The sequence below is a fragment of the Taudactylus pleione genome, unplaced genomic scaffold, assembly GCF_031769625.1.
Source record: "Taudactylus pleione unplaced genomic scaffold, aTauple2 ptg000005l, whole genome shotgun sequence".
Taxonomy (NCBI): Eukaryota; Metazoa; Chordata; class Amphibia; order Anura; family Myobatrachidae; genus Taudactylus; species Taudactylus pleione.
Genome location: NW_028284408.1, coordinates 11884404 through 11900576, shown reverse-complemented (window position 1 = coordinate 11900576; position 16173 = coordinate 11884404). Strand labels below are relative to the sequence as shown.

The window sequence follows — 16173 nt, the reverse complement described above, 5'->3', positions numbered from 1 at the left end:
CAGTGGTGCAAATGGTGGTCCTTGGAGAGCCCTAAGGACCACAGCCAAGTCCCAAGGAGCCACAGGTAGAACAAAGGGAAGCTGTATGCGAAGTACACCTTGCATAAAAGTGTGGACATCAGGAAGCCTAGTAATCCTATGCTGAAACCACACTGAGAGGGCAGAAACCTGCACTTTCAGTGAAGCAAGGCGAAGACCGTGATCTAAGCCCGCTTTTAGGATAGCCAAAATACTGGATATCCTAAAAACCTGAGGATCATAGCCTCTAGGTTGACACCATTCAAAGAAAGTATGCCACACTCGGTGGTAAATTATTGCAGAAGCCGGCTTCCGAGCTCTGAGTATGGTGTTAACAACAGAGCTGGAAAAAGCCCTGGACTTCAAGAGGGCAGTCTCAACAGCCACGCCATTAAAGACAGATGGCCCAGGTCCGGGTGACGGCAAGGACCTTGAGACAACAGGTCCAGATGTAGAGGCAACCACATCAGAGCTTCTGTGGATAGGCTCCTGAGATCTGAGTACCAGTGCCGTCTGGGCCATGCTGGAGCTATCAGCAGGAGCATGCCACCTTCTTGCTTGAATTTGCGAATCACTCGAAGAAGAAGGGAGAATGGAGGGAAGAGGTACGCAAACTGGAAGGTCCACCGGACCGACAGAGGCACTTCTAGTAGACGCTCTGTGTCTCTTGTTGTTGACCCGTACACAGGAAGCTTGTTGTTGTGTCAGGAAGCCATGAGGTCTATCTCTGGAAGGCCCCACTTGTTCACCAGTAGCTGAAACACCTCCTGGTGAAGAGACCACTCTCCTAGATGCACGTCTTGATGGCTGAGGAAGTCTGCTTCCCAGTTGAGGACTCCTGGTATGAACACTGCCGAGATGGCAGGGAGATTGCCTTCCACCCATGCTAGAATGCGGGACACCTCTGTCAGGGCCGCCTGACTGTGGGTTCTTCCTTGGCGGTATATTTTAAGCCACCATGGTGGCATTGGCCGACTGCACCTGCACGGGCTTTCCGTGGAGGACATGTCTTGCTTGTTGGAGAGCTTTGAATACTGCCCTTAGTTCCAAGATGTTGATTGGAAGCGCAGATTCTGCTGGCGTCCACCTTCCCTTGAAGAAGTGTGGACCCACTGCTCCCCAACCTCGAAGACTGGTGTCCGTCGTCAAAAGGACCCAGTCCGCAATCTAAACGGGGCACCCCTGTTCAGGTGAGTAGTCTGTAGCCACCATACTAAAGACTGTCTTTCTTCTGGCAATTGCCTCGGACAGACGTACTTCCGATGACAACACCATTGTCTGTGTCTTTATCAGGTGGGGCAACCCATTCCATCTGGAGAGGATCAACTTCTGCAGAGGTCTAGAGTGAAATTGGGCAAACTCCACCATGTCAAACATCGACACCATGGAACCCAGTAATCTCATCGCTGAGTGAATAGACACCCGGCGAGTCTGCAGGCAACTGCGTACCTTTGCCTGTAATGCAGAGATCTTTTCTTCCGTAACAAAGATCCTCTGATGTTGGGAGTCCAATAGGGCTCCGAGATGGAGCATCCTCTGTGATGGCTCCAGGGATGACGTCTTCCAGTTTATCAGCCAGCCGTGAGCCTGCAACACAGAGACTGTCAATTGCAGATGGCGCTGAAGGATCTCTGGAGACCATGCCAACAGCAGAATGTCATCCAGATAGGGCAACAAGCAGACCCCCTCTGCTTGCAAGTGATCCGACTCCTGGCCAGACACCAACGAAACTAAGATGCCTTGGCTCGGGGGCGGGTTATAGGAGAGGGACCCCAGTGCATCCTGGGAGGATGAAAATTTAACTCTGTGGTGTTCGATGCCTGACGTCATCACCAATACCCCCAAGGTATCCTGTGGATACCCTATGGACCCTGATGTAGAAAAGGGAGGCAACGGGAGTGCAGTAGTACTTTTCACGTTAACTTTATTTAAAGAAACCCGATCCCGCCCCCTGTCATTTACCTTCCAAACTCCAGAATAATACAGGGGGGAGAACCGGTATCAGCGCACATAATGTGCACTGATACCACTCCTCCCCCATATCGCCACTTAATACATCTACCCCAATATTGGGTGCAGGGTTATGGGGTAAGTGCACAGTATTGGTAGCAGTGTTAGGGGATAAGGGTACAATATTGTGTTAAGTATTAAGGGATAAGGACACAATATTGGGTGCAGGGTTAGGGGGATAAGGACACAATATTGGGTGCAGGGTTAGGGGGATAAGCACATAGTAGTTGTTTCAGGGTTAGGGGGTAAGTGTACAGTATGGTGTGTAGTGTTAGGGACACTACACAAGTGTGAGGGAGGGGTTGTATTCTATGCAGGTGAGGGAGGGGGGTGTCAAATGTGTTACTACAGGGTGAAGGAAGGGAATGTGTTACAACACAGGCGAGGGACGGGAATGTGTTCCTACAGAAGTGAGGGAGGGGAATGTGTTACTATAGAGATTAGGGAGAGGAATAAATTACTACAGGTGTGAGGGTAATGTGTTACTACAGGTGCGAGGGAGGAGTTGTATGTGGAGGAGGAGTTGTAAATGTGTTACTACAGAGGTGAGCGAGGATAGTGTGTTACTATGGAAGTGGACTGTGTTAGTACAAAGGTGGGTGAGGTTAATGTCTTACTATAGCAGTGATGCATTACTATAGAGGTGAAGGATTAATGTGTTACTGGAGGGATGAGATGAAAATGGAAACATTAAAATCTAAGGTCTACCCGGGTACATCTACAAGTAATATATAAAAATAAATCTACCAACCACACGCCTCCAAATACCACCTCACATGCCTCCCTGATCATCCCACATGTCTCCACATACAATTCAGAGACGTTCCATATAATTAACATAGATAAAGTATATTAAATTGTTTTTCCATAGCTCCACCCCCAGTAGCTCCACTCACAGTTCCTGAACCTATTTTTCACACTAGTTAACACACTGTGCTCGATTCAATGCAACACGATGCTGAATAGCCTCGGCCGGGAGCTCACAGAACTATTCAATTCAGCGCGGTTTGGTCCGACAGTTGCCAGTTAAGTCAGAGAATGCCGACTTAACCTTTGTGTTTAAATCACAAGAGCCGGCATTCTCTGACTAAAGTACTGGCCGCTGTTAGCGCTACACTAAGCCGGAAAACAGCCTCGCGGCCGCCACTTTTGTTGGATGGCGTCAGGCATCATCCCAGAAAATTGGGATGTCGGCAACGTTTTCTGAGTGCGCTGAAGCCACTGGCTGCGTCAGCTGCGTGAAAACACTGACCATCCTGATAACCTGAGGGTTACTCAGATGGCCAATGTTCACGCAAGTGATCTGATGGCTGCGTCCTTGGAAGCAGCAGCAGATCACAGAAGCCAGCAGTAGAAGTCTTTTTACACAAGAAGCCTCCTGCAGCATTAGCATATTATTGCGCAGTTGCTGCATACAAAGTTGCTGCGATTGTGCAATAGCCGCTATCTCTGAATAAGGCCCTATGGCATCTATTTCTATATTAATGCATTACTTTAAGGGGCCCATTTGTCAAAGTATATCTGAGGTATAATCCCCGAAAACACAGTTTTCGTGGGTTTACCTCAAATATTAAGTATCCCTCACATGTATTAAGGAGGGACCACAGCAGGTAACTCCGATACCTGCTGTGATCCCTCCATTACCGCTGGCAGCCGCCCCCCAATAGGTTTCTATGGGGGATGCGATGCTGCCAAATTTACCAATATCCAGAATGTGGTGCGTTCCAGATACTGGCCCCCACAGCTAATGCCATCTGAAGAGAACGTTAGCTGCTGTAGCCTATGGGCTACACTGCACATAATTAGCCGGTGGAGGAATCCACCGGACCCCTCCCCGGCTATGGCGGCTGTGCATGTGCAGTCTGTGGGACTGCGCATGTGCACCACCCCCTGCACTGGCCGGCAGCTCTCTGTAGACATTGCAGGGACGGGTTCCTTTCGGAGTCCATGTCCCTGCATGTCCCAGATGATACATCCGGCCGCCATGATCACTATGTGCAATGCGATCATGGGCGGTACTGTCATGCCCTGATCGCATTGAAAAAGCGATCATTGATAAATGGGGGCCTAAAAGTGATAAGATAACCTATTTAAAGTCTTGTACAAAGTTGGTAACATATGATCTGTCTGGTCAATTTGATAGTACTCGAATATATCTGCCCAATGTTGTACAGTGTGTGAGCCTTGGGACATCCCTCATATCAGTGCAGAAGTTTGTCTCAAACACTACATCTTGTACAAATATTATGCAACACATTTATCAATTCACCTCCTGCCTATAAATAAAACCTGCAGCAATCGCTTTGGTATGATTCTAGTTTGAGGTCTAGACATATTAGCATAATACCCTACTACAGTTACCACATCCTAAAACCTAACCAAATAATAAACACTGTGTCCTTTTCCACTTTTAAATTGCAATAAAATAATTAGAACAATGATGATTTATGGAACAATGATCCATTAAGTAGCGGAAGCAGAAAGATAAATGTGCTCTCATTAATAGATTACCAGAACACTTGTATTTTCCTTCAATATTATGTGTAAAGTTAAAGTATTCTACAACCCTCTGGATACTGTATCCATTAAAACACTAATATTCATCTGAAATGCCTTAATGTGAACCTTTTTTAATTTAGCAGAGATGTACAGGGTAGGACTGTGTAATTAATAAATAGCAGAATTAGGCCAGTAACAAACCCTCTATGATGTTAGTACATAAATGCACATTAGCTTGTTTGTACAGCAGCCTGGCTGGTTAGACATACTGGAATACATTCATGGCATGCTGCTGATGGGGAAGTAGCTGGCTGATATACAAGAGCTGATTGAGACCGAAATAAAAGGGTCTTTTGTCTGCAAGCAGTCACCACTGACCCAGCGCAGCCTACAGGACCATAAGCAGCAAAGAAGGAGTAGGCCATCCCTGAACATATTCCTTAAAGGCACATCAGGAGCTCTCACATTTAATATGGAACAACACAATCACTTAGTGAAAAAAAAATGTTTTAAATACTTTTTTTTTTTTATTTTACACGGAGAAAGAAACCGCAGCTTCTTACTAGTGGCTAATTATTACTGTAAAACTAATTATAGTGACAAGTCATATGCATTTTCCCACTGCAGCTATAATGATCCATTTTAATAATGTATGTCTTTTACATTTCCACCAATTAAATATTCCATCTGTACTCAGGTTAAATAGTCAGGCTGAATTAGTATGAATTTCTATGTTGCAGATTATCCTGAAATAAATAAATATGTCAAATCTTGTCAGTTTGAACAGGAACACGGTTCATACATGCAGTACTATACCAGTAACCACATAAAGGCAATCATGCTATATGAATATAACATAGTGTTTACATTTTTTATGCCAGTGTTCTATTAATTTCCAATTAAGTAATGTGATATCATATTCCATGTTATTATTGTAGTATCTATCCTGTGTGTAATCATCTATATGGTTAGTACTATCCGTTTAGAGTAGGAATTTATCTCACTAGTTTGAGACAAGTAAAGGGAATAGGCTCCTTCTAAATCAACATCTCATAACTTCAGGACCACCACCTGTGCTATTCAGGAGTAGGAGCTTCAGTGGGAGCAGATCGTACAGATGATCATTGTGCGAGCTGTACTCTGACATGACATACTACTGGCATAAAGAGACTTATGTGTTCACTTACATGCTTGTCATTTACTTTCCAGAAATAGAAGGCACCAATAGCTCCAAACAAAAGCAGAAGAGCCCCGGAGATAAGCACCACGGCTCCGATTCGGAGGAGACGGCCACTGCTCGCTGGCTTCACTGTAACTGCTGTATATGCCTACAGTCAAATGGGGCACAGCTGTCATAAAATATATAACATAACAATAGAGAAGCCTTGGTTGTAACAGTTTGCAAAGAATGAGGGTTATTAAACCAGAATGACACTTTCACTCTCTTGGTTACCTGTAAAAGACAGGAAATGTCCAGCCACTCTACAGATGAACACTGATGGAGCTGGATTGTATATAGGGCCTGATTCAGAGTTGGGAATAGAGTGAGATATCTCTCTCAACTGATCATCTTGGTGAAACCAGGCTGCACTGCAGGTAGGGCAGATTTAAAATGTGCAGAGATTTAGATTTGGGAGGGAGGTGTCCAAACTGACATCTAAATTGTAAAGTAATAATAAAGCTGTGCAGTATTTGTGGGCTACATGTAAAAGCAGCCAGTATTTACCCTACATGCAAAAATATATATATATATATATATATATATATGTATTTAGACTCCTTGCATTGCAATATGGTTTGTCCAGGTACACAGTTAAGTGCTAGCTCTCTCTCTATTCCCAACTCTGAATCAGGCCCATAATACCCTGTAGTTATGTACTAAGTAATGGCTTTGCAGGACTAAATCTTCAGCAGGAACAGGGTTTTATCTACAGTATGTTGGATTATTATATTAAAGGGGTCACTTTCCCCATAAGGTTTTCATTATGTATCACATGAATACTGCAGCTCTCTAGCTGTTGTGGAACTACAGGTTCCAGCATGACATGTTTAGACTTGTAGTTCCATGACCACTTGAGTACCACAGGCTAGGTATATAGGGTATGGAATTTCACCAGTGATGTATCTTGTGGTAAACTGCATCTGAATGAAATTTGTTTTCATAGCACTGCCCCTGAAACATCAGTTATGCATTTTTAATAACATAACAATCATATGCCAGCTTGTAACAGTCTGATACTGCAATTCCCATTATTAACATCATGTCTAGTAGCACAGCTAGTTCTAACATCAATAACATTATATTAATAGCAAACATACACCAATACTAATCTCTGTATTTGCAGGTGTTCAGGGAAATGATCTAATTAACCTTTCTCTAGAGGTAAACAGAAATAAAACACTGGTCCTGCTGTACTGGTACTCAGTCAGGCTTTGCCATTGCATGCATGCTAACATCTAAAACTTTTCTTTATGTAGGTGCATATGGAGAAAGTCAATTTCCAATTGAATGAATTGCCCTAACCTTTCCAAGTGTATGTTCTCTTCCCTCATAATCCAGTATTTCATGCATTTCACTGTACTTTGTGTGCAGCCACTTACATACATTATTTTATATACATGCGAGAACCTGATGTTTAATGGCTTTAACAATTACATTGCTAACATCTGATCCGGCCATGGGCTATGGCTTTTATGGACAGAGTGATGCTGCAAGTGCATGATGGAACTTGTAGTTCCACAACATCTGGATTGTGATAGGTTACTACTATGTTTAAATTACAACTATACACATGGTGTTAAGTTATCTACAGGACCAGACTGTAGGAGGGTGATCTGGAACCCTGTACTTAAATTCACAAGATAATACTGTGTTTCTTGCCTCACACAGCACAACTTGTCCCATCTTCCAAATGGCAACCTCAAAGTTTCTGCATACTTCTAATAACATGTATCTGCAACTCATTATCGCCATTGGTCAGTCATGTGGATTTGATTTGCATTGATTAACCCCTCCCGAAGTGCATTATATTCGTAACTCGTATTAGTACTTGTACTGTATACAAGTTTGCAGAGTTGAAGGTGCAATATTACTCACTGGAGGAAGACACTGCTCCACATCTTCGGGCCCTGCCAGGGCAATGGGAACTTTCTCAGAGCACTCTGCCATTGTGTACTGCTGGTCCCGATCTGAGCCCCCAGCCCAAGCTGAGCAGTCTCTGCAGGACATGGAAGAACCACGTCACTCCGCCTGTCTATCAAACGTGCCATGAGCACATGCCCCCAGCAGAGTGCCTGTCCGCCCATGCCTGGACCCTCCTGTGCATTCCTCCTCCACCACGTCTCCCCCATCTCCTGCATGTACACACACATGCCCTATTATTCCTCTCAGCAGCTCTAGTAAGTCCCCTCCCTCATGTTCTGTAGTGCAGGATCTCAGGTGCTGTCCAGAATAAATACCATTTTTTTTTTCTAATTTAGACAGCAGCACCATTCACAACTAGCTGCCCTCTGCTTCCACTGCGGGCTTGTAGGGAAGGAAGGATGCAAGCAGGATCTTCATGAGACGACTCTGAGCTCAGAATATGTAACACTTTTTCATGGGCTGATGCAGAATTTGCACATAATATGCAATGAGCCCTTTCCCTTAGACAAGTGCAGCTCTACATATGTGTAGTATGTTGGAGTAAACCATATTTATACACTATATTAAGTGTATTACCATGCTTAGATACGGCTGTCATCTTACAAAATAAAAAAAATATAAAACCAATGGTAAACCTCCCCAAAGAAAAAAAAATAAAAAAAATAAAAAGAAAAAACAATCTATAATTAAGAAAAATGAACCAGCACTAGCGTCACAGTTTAGGCTGGTAGCGGCAACAGCATCGCAAGTCCCAAGGGTATATTTACTAAAGTGAGAGTTTTTAGAAGTGTAGATGTTGCCCATAGCAACCAATCAGATTCTACTTAACATTTATCTAGCACCTTCTGGAAGATTATAGCTAGAATCTGATTGGTCACTATAGGCAACATCTCCACTTCTAAAAACTCTCACTTTAGTAAATTTACCCCCCAGTGTAATAAAACACTACCAGCAATAGGTCTGGACAGACTGGACTGGGCACTAAAGTAGGGAAACGGCAGCATGGGATTCCCCTGCCAGTACATCCACCAGTCCTAGCCTATTCAGCATGGGCCTGAGTCATGCTTGCCAACTCTCCCTGGGAGACTCCCTGAAATAGTAGCAATCTCCCTGAAGAGCCTAGCAATCTCCCTGTCTCCCCGAAGAGCCTAGCAATCTCTCTGATTGCACCTTACCCCCATCATGAAGCTGTTATATTAAAAGAAAAACAAAGATATATATCATTAGTATCATTTCCCAGCATTGGTTGTAAGGCACAATGGTCCTTATGCATTTTCTGAAAAGTATCAGTGTGTTTCCATCAACAAATAGTTCTTACTAACTGCTTTTGGGCTCATTTACATTCGGATGTAAGTCAGTGTTATGAGTCTGACACACCCTTAGATGTAGCAGCACACTTCCACTGTAACGCGCGCTCATTGGTGCTGCTTTCACAATCTCCCTGAAATGCTAATTCACAAGTAGGCAATTATGTCCTGAGTTCCCTAAGGAAATCACACCTGGCTGGTGGATGTGGGATAATAGTGTTAACAAAAAAAGTGTTTTTGTTTTTTTTTCTGGTGAACTACAGGATCCAGGAAGCCCTGACATGCCTAAAGTGTTTGGGTATGCTGACACTGCTAGAACTGCAAGTGCCAGCATACCCATGGCCAGGGTCGAATCTATGGGTGCTGTGCGAGCGGTGCCACTGCACAGAGTGCCGCACCACCAACCCACGGCCCTGCATCTGGCTAGCAGGCTGCCCGGAATGGGAAAGGCAGCCTGCAGCCAGAATCTCTGCAGCATTGGCGCCTGGAGCGTGTTTAGGACGTTTTAGACGTGCACACCGCTGCCCTTACAGCTCCACGAGCGATTGTGGCCCTTCCCCCTCCATATGATGTCACGTGGAAGAGACGTGGCTGGCACCGGGACCCTTAGATACGTTGCTGCCCATGGCAGCCAAAGTATGCTGGCAGTTATAGATCTTGCAATATTGTAGATTGTGAAACACAACCCACATCCCACTAACTGCAGATGTGCTAGTCTGCACCCGTAGCATATGTGCCCGTAGCAGTACGGTATGTTATATTAATGTGACATACACTTATGCCTTTGCTTTTAGACATTTATTTTGCTTGTAATCCTGTATATATACGTTAGTTATTAGCTTTCAATACATTCTAATACATCATATACCACTCTCCATTTCACATGTGAAATTTTCTTTTTGCTAAAACATGAACACAAAAACTTTTAATGCATAGGAACAATTAAGAAAGCACCTATCGGCATCAGCGGTGCGTTTGCAATCAGCCAATCACAATACGACCGTGAACATCATCATTATCATAGTGTATTTGCGCTTGCTTTTGAAAATTGCAAATAATACGGTTTTCACAGACATATGCTTCTGTGCATGTGTTATGAAATGCACGAGCACGCCTTTCCTGTACGTTGCCTATGTTAGAACGCCACTTCTCTTCCTGTCCGGCATTCCCAGGCACAAGCAGATTAGCAGTGTAAATTGCATAGTTGTAACTCTGTGTCAGCCCCAGTAAGTTTAATCAACTACAGACTAATATATTTGTTAAGCATGTTGTATTATAATTCCCTGTGGCATCTATATTATACAGAGCTGCATGCATTATTAGAGCTTAGTAAATTGTAGTGTGTGTTGCCATAGTTATGATTGAGACAGCTATATAATACATTTATCAGAATTTTCCATACCAATCAGTTTGTCATATCTCATGACTGACTGGATGAACTTGTTGAATATGTATTAGTTGCTGCCGTGTAACAAAGAATTTATTTTCAGCCTATTCATCCATACGTGTTCAGCAGTTGTGAAATTAGATGTGAAGGTGTCTGTGTAAGCCAATTTTAATTGACCGAGCTGTGTGATTGTGACTGAAATGGGGGCACATTTTATTTACATTACTTCAATATGGAATATGAAAGACACAACCATTTTTTCTCCAATTTCTTCAGCGGTTTCTGTTTCTGTCTCCAGAGGCCTATTTTCTTATTTACTCTTCTAGTCTCCCTGTCTCTGGGGACGGCTGGCATGTAGTAACAGCAGGATCTTTGCCACATGGGCTAAGCATGGTATAATGTTTGAGGGCTGCTAAAAGAGTGGGTTATCCTTCAGTGCAGCAATTAGTGTACACTGTCCTCGTTAGTGTATTATATACACAGCATCAATGTGACTGAGTTGTGTCGTGTCCCTGAGATAAAGAGGCCTATTCATCATAACTTAAATTTCTCTGGAGGAATTTATCATTCCTCCTCCCTATAACTATCTATTCCAAAAAGCTGTCATTTTTGCTATGACAGCTTTTCAGGAAATAGTTTTCCCTCTCTACACTAACTTACCGCAGCTGGAATCCATGCTGCGCATGCGCTGTTACATTCGTAAAGCCAGCGCATGCGCAGCACTACCTACAGCTGCCATCATTTTGTGTGTGTCCCCCAACCCCTCCTCCCCCCTCCGAAAACCTCAGAAAACCTCCCTCCCGTCATGCACTTACCTGCCCGCTGCCGTGCCTACGGCTCCGGTGTCTGCTCTGACACATGTTCTCCCAGCAGACCACTGTACAGTTTAGAGAAAAAAGAAAAATTGTTTTCCTTCTAAACTTTATTGTGTTCTGTTGGGAGAACACAGTGTCCGAGCAACCACCGGAGCCAGATGAGGGACCAGAGCGCCGGAGGAAGACCCCGGAGGACCTCACCAGCTTGAAGAAGGTAAGTCTCAACTGCTATTCGCCACCTCATGTGGCGGATAGTAACTCCATCAAATTTCGAATATACATAATTTTCAGAATTTCATGAATACCATAATTTCCACATCCCCATACTAACATATGGGGAGTGTGGTAATGAACGCAGGGGGACTTAACCAGGAGATATCAGTGATATCTCCTGTGTTAAGTCTCTTCATGAATACTAAAATAACGGTATTTAAGGAAAATGTCCTTAAAAACGTTATTTTAGTGTTGATGAATAGGCCCCATAGTTGCAGAAACAGTGTCAGGGCCTGATTCAGCAAGAAACGCAAGTGATCGAACGCACGCACTCGGCCGATGTTTTTGCACTGCGCATGCATCGCACTGTGCGTGCACGAACTATCCAGTGTGATCGGGTAAGGGTACGCAGACTACACGCAGTGTGTACGCAGACCCTTCTGATATTGTTTGATAGGAAGTGTCGCGTGTGGGGGGTGGTTGGACGAACGCAGGCGTGCCTGTGCATTGGGACACTGTTATAAGGGCGTGTATAATTAAGGCAGTGCGGCAGCATACGCAGCCAGACGTCTCGATGCACGCAGGAAGTGGCCAAAATCCTGCACGACATCAAGTCAACCTCTATTGTGCGTCTGATTTCGATGGTTCTCGATGTTACTGATGTTTCTGCTGTCTTGCGGACAACTCAGGCTTTGGGTAAAGGGAGATGGGCGGCATTGTGTAGTGATGGGCGTCTGCATCTTATGCTGCGGTTGCCGTGCGTATGCATTCATTAGCATATACACGCAGTGCCCGAGTGCGTGCGGTCTCTCCCTTGCATTCCTTGCTGAATCAGGCCCACAGTCGCATTGCTAGAAATCCATATGTGCATCTAAACTGCTCAATAACTTCTAGGTTAGGTTTTTTCTTTCCCCATCAGTTTAAACCATACTTGACTGCTCTCTGGAAACTCTCAAATGTGGGGGAGTCTCCCCAGCTTCTGGGAGAGTAGACACCCCACCCACATCCCGCCAACTTCTGCAGTGAAGTCTGCAGGATGTGATTCGCAAATGTGATGCAAGGCCACAATGTAGGAAATTGCAGGTGTCAAGAACCCACTGGCACCTGTAGTCCACCTGTAAAAAATAAAATAAAGTAAAGACTATATAGCAGTCTTTTAATAAAAAAAAAAAAAAACACTCCCTGACACCCCTCGTTTACCCATTTATTACTCAATCAATCCAATGGGGTAGGTCTTCTTTGGTACATGCAGGCATCCAGGGTTTGTGGGAATAACCCTAAAACCATAATAGACAATTTGACTTGTCCCTTTGGGGAACCCTCCGGGACCTCTGTACCCAAAGCTCCCAGGGTCTACAGAGAATTGTCCTTAGGGAGGGGGAACTCCATTTCTTAGGGGACCATTACTTCTCTAGGGATTCTAGCACTGGACTGAACAGTCTGTGCAGTGCTTGAAAACTGTGGCAGATTTACAGTGGTTTTTCGTTGGTATGTCAGCGCGACTGCAGCGGTAATAGGGGCTTAGAAACAGATGGGCATTGACAGTGGTTTTGGAATGACAGTAAAAACCAATGCTTAGTAAATACTATATTTGAAGACACTTAACTGCCAGGGATGTCCATCGGTTTGCAATTGACAGCAAAGCCAACTGTTAAATGTACCCCCTGTTGTCCTCTCCTCCAGTATCCATGCCTTCAAATGGACACTGAAGACTCACTTCTTCATAAAAGCCTTACAGCCCTCCTCATAACTCATTAGTCTCTATGGCCTCCCACCTACCCTCTTTCCCATTTCACCCTCCTGGTTATGCCCCTCTTTTTAGACTGTAAGCTGTTACGGGCAGTGCCCTCTTCCCCGTTCTATACTCCTAACACTATTCCTGTCAGCGTGCCTCTGTTCCCCTTTCTCCCATCCCCAAACACCAACTCTGATCCTATGTGTCCTCCCTCTGGGTACAGATTCACTGAATGGCAATTTCCACCTTCTCCTCCTCCAAGTATATTTTCATTATTTGCTTTCACTAGCTATAATGAGATGCTCTACTCTTGCCCTCTCCTACCCCAAGTACCTCCACCCTATTGTTGTTAAATTTCGTTATAGTTTTCCTATATATTGTTGTTTATTTGTTTTATTTACCTATGTGCAGTTTGTCACTGTGGATACCATGTTGTGCCCTATAAATAACAGTTAATAATAATAATAATAATAATAACAATAATAATAATAATAAATGTAGGACAAAACAAGACTAAAACAAACTATAATTTTGGATGAAAACCTTAAATGAGTATTAGTTAGTTGGATCTGCAAGCAGGAATGGAACTACCGGCTGTACAACCGGTGAAAAGCATCTTGGCCCACAGTGTTGAAGGGGCATGCAGCCGGATGGCCATGGACTCACTAGTCCATGGCTAGACAGCTGCAGACCCTTCATCACCGCGAGTTGCCGGCACATCTGTCAGCATTAGTATACTAAAGTGGCTCATCACACTATGGGGTATATTTATCAATATTTTTTAACTAAAAAAATGTGAACATGGATGTCTTCAGCATCTTTTTGCATTATTTTAGTTTCACTTAAATGTAGTAAAGGGCATTTGGAGGAGATTTCACAAAACTTTCCTCCATGCGTTAAAAAAAGCATCTGATTCGAATCCTGATTGCATTTCCCATACCTGTAATGGTAAATGTGATCAGGTCAGATTTACCATTGTCAAATTGTGAAATAACACCGGAGGGAGCTTCACTAAACTAATGCCATCTTCAGATGGTGTTAGGCCGTTAGCAATGGTTTCCTTCCTTTCTGCAGCTGGGAGAGGGATCTTTGCGGATCGCGCTTCCATTGCCCTTCTCTGCCCGCACCCCTTCCAAACCAGAGCAACAGACCCAAGCCACTCCCCCACAGTGAGGTTACATCTGTGCAGCCGGGCAGTGGAGCAGAATTGGTCTCTCACCTGTATGGGGTTCTCACAGGGTTATTGCCACTCTGGAAAAATCCTTTCTTCTACGTGCCTGGAAATGTAGCTGCGCCACCCCCATCTCTAGCTCCAGGAGGGATAAAGGCAAATTTGTATCCCCAACTCCAATCTCTACCACACTGACAGGAGTGATAAGGTGCTCTCTCCCCTCTCTTGCTGTCCCCAGGGTAGCCCCGCATATCTCTGCAGCAGTCACGGGCTCCTCCCCTCCTGCAGCCTCAGGACAGTCCTGCAGATTACCAAATTTACCAGCAGGCATAGCAACATGAGGGGACTAAGGGTACACCCGTACCAGGCCCCGATGTCCAGAGGGGGCTCGAGGACAAGACAGGCACAAAATGGAGCCTCGGCCGCTGGGACCTATAGCCGCCGCCGAGCCCCAGCTCCGCCTCCCTTGTAGCCTGGCCAGGGCAGCTCTGGGCTCTACCAGGTGGCTCAGCTGCGGCCTGGGCATGACCTTTACGTGAGCAATGTGGCGGCCTGATGTCATAAGTCACTTTGCCGCACGTTTTCTCTGCCCGTCAGGCAGGCTGCGCTGCTGCGCTGGTGAGGGGACTTGGATCTAGCAACAACCTTGAGGAGTTTAGGGGTTGATAGAGGAATAGGGACTAGGGGCAGAGGAAGATAATAGGTGTTGGCGTCAGAAGGTAAAGGGGAAAGCTGATAGGGGCTGGTGGCAGAGGAAGTTGAAGGGGGCTGAGGACAGAAGAAGGTGATAGGGGCTGGGGGCAGAGGAAGGTGAAGGGGGCTGTGGACAGAAGAAGGTGATAGGGGATGGAGGAAGGTGAAGGGAGCAGAGGAAGGTGAAGGGGACTGGGGCAAAGGAAGGTGATAGGGGCTGGGGACAGAGGAAGGTGTTGGGGCTAGGGACAGAGGAAGGTGATGGGGCTGGGGCAGAGAAAGGTGATAGGGACTGGGGACAGAGGAAGGTGATAGGGACTGGGGACAGAGAAAGGTGTTAGGGGCTGGGGGTAGACAAAGGTGTTGGGGCTAGGGGCAGAGGAAGGTTATGGGGCTGGGGCAGAGGAAGGTGATAGGGACTGGGGGCAGAGGAAGGTGTTAGGGGCTGGGGGCAGACAAAGGTGTTGGGGCTAGGGGCAGAGGAAGGTTATGGGGCTGGGGCAGAGGAAGGTGATAGGGACTGGGGACAGAGGAAGGTGGTAGGGGCTGGAGGCAGAGGAAGGTGATGGGGGCTGGGGATGGAGGAAGGTTATGGGGTCTGGGGATGGAGTAAGATGGGGGCTTCTGGGCTGAGGATGGTGATAAGAGGCTAGATTTGAGGAAGGTGATGAGGGGCTGGGGGCAGAGGAAGGTGTTAGGGGCTGGGGACAGAGGAAGGGGTTAGGGGCTGGGGCAGACAAAGGTGTTGGGGCTAGGGGCAGAGGAAGGTTATGGGGCTGGGGCAGAGGAAGATGATAGGGACTGGGGACAGAGGAAGGTGGTAGGGGCTGGAGGCAGAGGAAGGTGATGGGGGCTGGGGATGGAGGAAGCTTATGGGGTCTGGGGATGGAGTAAGGTGATGGGGGCTTCTGGGCTGAGGATGGTGATGAGAGGCTAGATTTGAGGAAGGTGATGAGGGGCTGGGGGGCAGAGGAAGGTGTTAGGGGCTGGGGGCAGAGGAGGGTTTTAGGGGCTGGGGGCAGACAAAGGTGTTGGGGCTAGGGACAGAGGAAGGTGATGGGGCTGGGGCAGAGAAAGGTGATAGGGACTGGGGACAGAGGAAGGTGGTAGGGGCTGGAGGCAGAGGAAGGTGATGGGGGCTGGGGGGCAGACAAAGGTGTTGGGGCTAGGGGCAGAGGAA

General features: G+C 45.8%; 1 protein-coding gene across 1 annotated transcript in view; it reads right to left on the bottom strand.

Moving 5' to 3' along the window:
• CNMD (chondromodulin) overlaps positions 1-7743 on the bottom strand; it is a 66727-nt gene extending 58984 nt beyond the window's left edge. Inside the window, exons 1-2 of the mRNA XM_088476148.1 lie at positions 7625-7743; positions 5715-5855 (exon numbers count right to left, since the gene is read on the bottom strand). Coding sequence (XP_088332274.1) covers positions 5715-5855; positions 7625-7696 — 213 coding nt within the window. The 5' untranslated portion in view covers positions 7697-7743. The remainder of the gene's footprint in view (positions 1-5714; positions 5856-7624) is intronic.
• Positions 7744-16173: the final 8430 nt, after the last annotated feature.